This window comes from Cebus imitator, unplaced genomic scaffold (genome assembly GCF_001604975.1).
Source record: "Cebus imitator isolate Cc_AM_T3 unplaced genomic scaffold, Cebus_imitator-1.0 Scaffold82, whole genome shotgun sequence".
In the NCBI taxonomy this organism is placed as follows: Eukaryota; Metazoa; Chordata; class Mammalia; order Primates; family Cebidae; genus Cebus; species Cebus imitator.
This window is the reverse complement of record NW_016107397.1, coordinates 6,369,138-6,377,073: the sequence shown is the minus strand read 5'-3', so window position 1 is coordinate 6,377,073 and position 7,936 is coordinate 6,369,138. Positions and strand designations below refer to the sequence as shown.

General features: G+C 42.5%; 1 protein-coding gene across 2 annotated transcripts in view; it reads left to right on the top strand.

The window, feature by feature from the left end:
- The window catches only part of EIF2AK1 (eukaryotic translation initiation factor 2 alpha kinase 1), a 41,548-nt gene that overhangs the window by 3,940 nt on the left and 29,672 nt on the right, over positions 1 to 7,936 (top strand). For both annotated transcript variants that reach the window (XM_017533729.2, XM_017533728.2), the window contains exons 2-4: positions 1,296 to 1,454; positions 5,722 to 5,855; positions 6,902 to 6,939. In XM_017533729.2, the coding sequence (XP_017389218.1) occupies positions 1,296 to 1,454; positions 5,722 to 5,855; positions 6,902 to 6,939 (331 nt within the window). The remainder of the gene's footprint in view (positions 1 to 1,295; positions 1,455 to 5,721; positions 5,856 to 6,901; positions 6,940 to 7,936) is intronic.

Genomic DNA, 7,936 nt, shown 5'->3' with positions numbered 1-7,936 from the left:
AACCTGTTTAATAATGTCTTAAACAGGAAGTGAGAATTTAGGACCTTCAGCCTTGGTGCCAACTCGTCTATCTGCCTGGTCTCAAACAGTGCAGAGGACGGGCTTGGGTGTCAGTCTGATCCGCCTGGTTCACTGGTTCCTCAGTCTCTCTGAAATCAGTGTTTTCATCTGTAAAATGGGATGAACACTTACCTTATATTAATTTGTGAGGATTGAAGGAGATTGCATATGTATATCATACATAGTAGCACATGCTCATTGAGAAAAGTTTCAATTTTTCCTATCTTTTCTTCTCTCCTCTGCCCAACTCCCTCCCTCCCTCCCTTCTTTCCTTCCCCTCCTTTCCTTCCTTTCCTTCCTTTTCTTTCTTTTTTATGGAGTTTTGCTCTTGTTGCCCAGGCTGGAGTACAATGGCGTGATCTTTGCTCACTGCAACCTCTACCTTCTGAGTTCAAGTGATTCTCCTGCCTCAGCCTCCCGAGTAGCTGGGATTACAGGCATGTGCCACCATGCCCAGCTAATTTTGTATTTTTAGTAGAGACAGGGTTGGTCAGGCTGGTCTTGAATTCCCGACGTTAGGTGATCCACCCTCCTCGGCTTCCCAAAGTGCTGGAATTACAGGCGTGAGCCACTGTACCTGGCCCCAGTTAACTTCTTTCTTTGTGCCTGGGTCTTCTCAAAGGAAGGAAGCTATTCTAGTCCCACTTCCTTGCATATTTATTTATTTCTACTGTTAGACCCATCAGAAAACTGTTTCTCCTCTGTCTCATGGCATCTTTCTGCTGATCCCCCAGCTTCCAGGATTCAACTCCAGAGTCACTTCCAGAAAGCCTTTCTTGATTAACCCAACTCAGCATAACTGTTCTTGTGGTTTTTGTGTGCTTACATTTAAATAGTTTGTGTTTCATTAATTAGAGTATACTCTAAAAATTAAAACAATTAAACTGATGGAAATAGAGTAGAATGATGGTCACCAGAGTCTGGGAAAGATAGTGGGGGGGTAGGGGAGGATGGTTAATGGGTACAAAAATACAGTTAGAATGCATCGGATCTATTATTTGATAGCACAGCAGGGTGACTACAGTCAACAATAATTTACTGTACATTTAAAAATAAAAAGACGGCCGGGCACAGTGGCTCACACCTGTAATCCCAGCACTTTGGGAGCCAGAGATGGGTGGATCACTTGAGGTCAGGAGTTTGAGACCAGCCTGACCAGCATAGTAAAACCCTGTTTTGTCATTATGAGACAGGTTTACCATTAATTTAAATGTACTTTCTTTTTTAATTTTTAGAATCTGATGTTCCAGCAGAACTCCAGGTGTTAAAAGAACCTCTACAACAGCCAACCTTTCCTTTTGCAGTTGCCAACCAACTCTTGCTTGTTTCTTTGCTGGAGCACTTGAGCCATGTGCATGAACCAAACCCGCTTCGTTCAAGACAGGTGTTTAAGTGTAAGTAAGAAGGGTATATTAATCTTGCTAAATAAAGCTTGTGAAGTCTGGGCTCTGTGACTCAGGCCTGTAATCCCAGCACTTTGGGAGGCCGAGGTGGGCGGATCTCCTGAGGTCAGGAGTTTGAGATCAGCCTGGCCAACATGGTGAAACCCCATCTCTACTTAAAATACAGAAATTAGCTGAGTGTGTGGCAGGTGCCTATAATCCCAGCTACCTGGGAGGCTGGGGCAGGAAAATCTCTTGAACCGGGAGGTGGATGTTGCAGTGAGCTGAGATCATGCCACTGTACTCCAGCCTGGGTGACTGAGTGAGATGCTGTCTCAAAAATAAATAAATAAATAAATAAATAAATAAAGTAAGATTGTAAAAAAGAAAAAAAGACTATGCTGCCGTCCTCACTTATTTGTGGGAGCTAAAAATTAAAACAATTAAACTAATAGAGATAGAGTAGAATGATGGTCACCAGAGTCTGGGAAAGATAGTGGGGGGGGGTAGGGGAGGATGGTTAATGGGTACAAAAATACAGTTAGAATGAATCAGATCTATTATTTGATAGCACAGCAGGGTGACTACAGTCAACAATAATTTACTATACATTTAAAAATAAAAAGACGGCCGGGCACAGTGGCTCACACCTGTAATCCCCGTACTTTGGGAGGCCGAGACGGGTAGATCACTTAAGGTCAGGAGTTCGAGAGCAGCCTGACCAACATGGTGAAACCCCGTCTGTACTAAAAGAATACAAATTTAGCGGGGCATGATGGCACACACCTGTAATCTCAGCTACTTGGGAGGCCGAGGTAGGAGAATGGCTTGAACCCAGGAGGTGGAGGTTTCGGTAAGCTGAGATCATGCCACTGCACTCCAGCCTAGGCAACGAGCAAAATTCCGTCTCAAAAGAAAAGAAAAAGAAAAAAGGTATATTTGGATTGTTTGTAATACAAAGAAAGGATAAATGCTTTAGATGATGGATACCCCATTTATCCTGATGTGATTATTACACATCACATGAGTGTATCAAAATACCTCATGTACCCCCATAAATATATACACCTACTATGTACTCACAGAATACAAAATTAATAAAAGTATGTTGTTTAATGCTATGAGTCTGAAAAGCAGCTGGTATACAAAAATTGGAGTGAAATAAATATGAATGATGTCCCCACTTCAATTCAGCTTATTATTTTCCTTTGAGTAATTCCTTATGAATATGATCACTGTGAATCCCATAATTGCATAAAATTGAATAAATGAAAGATAGTTCTTTTGCATCTATAATATGATAATGCATACAATTTTTTTTTTCTTTAAGATGGAGTCTTGCTGTGTTGCCCAGAATGGAGTGCAGTAGTGCCATCTCTGCTCATTGCAACCTCTGCCTCCTGGGTTCAAGTGATTCTCCTGCCTCAGCCTCCTGAGTAGCTGGGATTACAGGCACACGCCACCATGCCTGGCTAATTTTTGTATTTTTAGTAGAGATGGGGCTTCACCATGTTGGTCAGGCTGTCTTAAACTGCTGACCTGGTGATCTACATGTCTTGGCCTTCCAAAGTTCTGGGATTACAGGTGTGAACTACCGCGCCTGGAAAATTCATAGAATTTTTGAAGATCTGTTGTATAGCTGGTGAGCAGGTAAAAGAAAATCACGTGAACTCACTCTGAACCAGTTCTTGACCAGAGAACTGAAGTCAGCCACACATTGTGTTGTTGAAAATGTTTATTTTTATACCTGCTGTAGGGTATTTATATGACAAACTTGAGCACAAAAGTGAGTAGAAATATAGGTTATGATGTTTATGGTTTAGCTTATTGACTGAGACCATTGTGGCCTCTTTAATAGTTCTGGCCACAAGTTGGGCATGGTGGCGTGTGCCTGTAATCCCAGCTACTCGGGAGGCTGAAGTGAGAGGATTACTCGAACCTAGCAGTTTAAGGCTGCAGTGTGCTGTGATCACGCCTGTGAGTAGCCACTACACTCCAGCCTGGGTGACATAGCAACACTCTGCCTCTAGAGAAAAAAAAAAAAAAGAATAGTTCAAGCCAGAGATTCTGAGGTTCTCTTTTTTTTTTTTTTGGAGACAGTCTCCCTCTGTCGCCCAGCCTGGAGTACAGTGGTGTGATCTCAGCTCACTGCAACCTCCGCCTCCTGGGTTCAAGCAGTTCTTCCGCCTCAGGCTCCTGAGTAGCTGGGATTACAGGCGCGCATCTGGCTAATTTTTCGTTTCCTTAGTGGAGAAGGGATTTCATCATGTTGGTCAGGCTGGTCTGTGTCTCCTGACCTCGTGATCCACCAACCTCAGCCTCCAAAGTACTGGGATTACAGGTGTGAGTCACTGTGCTCAGCCCTCTGAGGTTCTTTTTTACTCAAACAGTCTCAAATTTATAGGTACTTTTATGTGGTCTTAAAACTGAATTCGTTTTTAGTTAAAGATACATTATCATTTTGATAAACTTGATGGGACATGAAAAATGGTACAAATATCTGTACATTGTACATTTACTATTTCTTGAATAAAGCAAATATTATGCTCTGCATTCCAAGCAGTGGCATATTTGGTGGGAGGTGGGTGAACAGAAGGAAGTGTGTTCCTTAGGTTCTGAAGTGTTGGTGCCTGGGGATTGTTGTATTAGTCCCATCAAATAGAGAAGCAGATTAGAATAACTTTAATACCATAATCTTGCTCATCATTAAAGCAATCCTGTGACTTTTACTGATTTTAAGATAATTTTGAATTCCTCATATATAGCCTCTTTAGATGACTGAATTTTAAAACAAGTTTATTTAAATAAATATTTTTTATGTGATTAGTGAGTTGATAATCTCCATTTGGAGAGTTTTCTTTTTTTTTTAAGCAACAAATTTGGCTTTCATAAATGTAGACTTTTTGATGCAGAAAGAATATTTTCAGCCAGTCATGGTGGCTCACGCCTGTAATCCCAGCACTTTGGGAGGCCAAGGTGGGTGGATTACTTCAGGTCAGGATTTTGAGACCAGCCTGGCCAACATGGTGAAACCCCATCTCTACTAAAAAACACAAAAATTAGCCAGGCATGGTGGCAGGCACCTGTAATCCCAGCTACTTCGGAGGCTGAGGCATAAGAATGACTTGAACCCAGGAGGTGGAGGTTGCAGTGAGCCGAGATGGCAACACTGCACTCCAGCCTGGCTGTTAGGATGAGACTGTGCCTCAAAAAAAAAAAAAAGAAAACATTAGCTGGGCATGGTGATGGGTGCCTGTAATCCCAGCTACTCAGGAGGCTGAGGCAGGAAAATCGCTTGAACTCAGGAGGTGGAGGTTGCAGTGAGCTGAGATCAAGCCATTGCCCTCCAGCCTGGGCAACAAAGTGAGGCTCTGGCTTAAAAAAAAAAGCACATCCTCTATGATATCTGTATTTGTTGAATGAGTAGGAGCCAAGGCACCATTATGGAAACTTCTTTTTCTAAGGAGCTTGGTATTTGGTTTACACATATATGTAACATGCGCTCTTTGAATGTTGCTTAAAGTTATTTCATGATGATAAATGGTCCCATTGTTGTGAGTCATCATCATATGTTTGCACTCTTGCCCTTATTCTTCTCTTACTGCCTATCAGCAAAGGGTAACGTTTGGAATGTTAGAAGACTTTGTTTACTTTTTTTTTTTTGGCCCTTTTTTCAGAAACAGCTTATTAGTACTTTACTGACTAGGCTTGGTAAACAAATGACTAAACAGAATAAGAGAAGTAATTATAGTTGTGCTTTTCGGTCAGTGAGTGTACTAGTTGCTCCTTCTCTTTTAGGGAATCATTCCCCAAGTTTCTTCATTAAAAAAAAAAAAATTCTTTGAGTTGGGTGTGGTGGCTCACGCCTATAGTCAAAGCACTTTGGGAGGCCTAGGTGGGCAGATCACTTCAGGTCAGGAATTCGAGACCAGCCTGCCAACATGGTGAAACCCTGTCTCTACTACAAATACAAAAATCAGCTGGGCATGGTGGCACAAGCCTGTAATCCCAGCCACTTAGGAGGTTGAGGCCAGAGAATCGCTTGAACCTGGGAGGTGGAGGTTACAGTGAGCTGAGACTCTGTCTCAAAAAAAAAAAAAATTCTTTAAGGTATTCTAGAGAACATTCTCCTAGTTTATTGTGTTTATAAATATAGCATTTTTCCTATTGAGGTTTTTGTGTATATTGCTATTATTACACTTTATTCTCTGTGTATGCTTTAAAATTGCCATTTTATTAAAGATGTTTCTAATAATAGTTTTTCATGTTCTTTTTTTAGTACTTTGCCAGACCTTTATCAAAATGGGGCTGCTGTCTTCTTTCACTTGTAGTGACGAGTTTAGCTCATTGAGACTACATCACAACAGAGCTATTACTCACTTAATGAGGTCTGCTAAAGAGAGAGTTCGTCAGGTAAGCCCTAAGAAACATACTTTGGGTGTGATAGAAATATACTTTAGTTTCAAGAGAACGGTATTTTCAAGCACTATGAAATTCTGAGGGCCAGGCGTAGTGGCTCATGCCTATAATCCAGCACTTTAGGAGGCTGAGGTGGGGGGATCGTTTGAGGCCAGGAGTTCTAGGCTGCAGTGAGCCATGATTGTGCCACTGTACTCCAGCCTGAGTGACAGAGTGAGAGTGAGAACTTGCCTTAAAAAAAAAAAATAGAGAGAGGAGAGGCAAGGTAGAGGGGACAGATGGACTGAGATCTTGAGACCATTTTAATTTATGGGTTTTTGTTTTGTTTTGTTTTTTGAGACAGAGTCTCTCTCTCTGTTGCCCAGGCTATAGTGCAGTGGCAAAATCTTGGCTCACTGCAAACTTCGCCTCCCAGGTTCAAGTGATTCTCCTGCCTCAGCCTTCCAAGTAGCTGGGATTACAGGCACGTGCCACCACGCCCAGCTAATTTTTGTATTTTTAGTAGAAAAGGGGTTTCGCCATATTGGCCAGGCTCGTCTCAAACTCCTGACCTCGTGATGTGCCTGCCTCGGCCTCCCAAAGTGCTGGGATTACAGGCATGAGCCACTGCTCCCAGCCTAATTTCTGTTTTTTGCTTAGTAAGATGGGAGGTGGTGCAGGATTTTGATCAAAGGAGTGACACAAGCTGACTTAGATTTTAGCGGGGTCCCACCAGCTGTGGTGTTGAGAATGGACTGAGGGGGCACAGGCAGAAGCAGGGGGCCAGGTGCCACCATACACACAAGAGAGGTGGGGCAGACAGGAGGGGTGGGCAGCTCCCGCATGGATTTTGAAGGTGATGTCAGCCTTGTCTGCTTCCTGGTAAATTCTTAGCTTTGAAATATTGTCAGTTGTAAACTCTTAAGTAATAGTGACAAAGCCAGTGGTTTTAAAAATGTTGTTTGTGCACTGGGGCTGTTAATGTGATGTTGAATTTTGATAGATTCTTTATTCCATGCAAGTTTTCCAAATGCTTTTTAAAAACATTTTTTTAATTGTAGGATCCTTGTGAGGATATTTCTCATATCCAGAATATCAGGTATGTGTTAAAACTTGATTATGCAGATTACTGAAAAGAGATCAAAATGAAGAAAATACTGGTTTTGAGGTCAAAACATATTGTTAGTGTTGTTGATGAACATTAAAAACTTTATTTTCAGCAATTAAGTACTGCTCCAAGATTTGCTTTGCTTCTTATTCCCTCCTCTTTGATCCTCTGCCTCCCTTCCATTAATGGTGGATTCCATGGGCACACTTTTGGTTTTATTTTTGAGACAGGAATCTCACTCTTTTGCCCAGGCTGGAGTGCAGTGGTGCAGTCTCAGCTTACTGCAGCCTCCACCTCCTGAGTTCAAGCAATTCTCTGCCTCAGCCTCCAGAGTAGCTGGGATTACAGGCGCCTGTCACCACGCCCAGCTAATGTTTTTATATTTTTAGTCTTGGCCAGGCTGGTCTTGAACTCCTGACCTTGTGATCCACCCATCTCAGCCTTCCACAGTGCTGGGATTACAGGTGTGAGCCACTGCGCCCAGTGGGCACACTCTTAATTCACATTCCTGATACCCGGTCTGTTAGGAGACCATTGAATTTTGGCTAGTTTAAATACTAGTTTAAAATCTAGCTGGTATGACCTAAGTATTCATCAGGTCATGAATACATAAACATGTGGTCTATCCCTGCAAGAAAGTGTTATTCAGCTATTGAAAGGAATGAGACCGGGCACAGTAGCTCACACCTGTAATCCCAGCACTTTGGGAGGTTGAGGCAGGCGGATCACGAGGTCAGGAAATTGAGAACATCCTGGCTAACATGGTGAAACCCTGTTTCTACTAAAAATACAAAAAATTAGCTGGGCATAGTGGCACATGCCTGTAGTCCCAGCTACTCGGGAGGCTGAGGCCAGAGAATCACTTGAACCCGGGAGACGGAGATTGCAGCGAGCCAAGATCATGCCACTGCCCTCCAGCCTGGGCAACAGAGCGGGAGACTCTGTCTCAAAAAAAAATAAATAAATAAAATTTGGGGCACCTTTTATT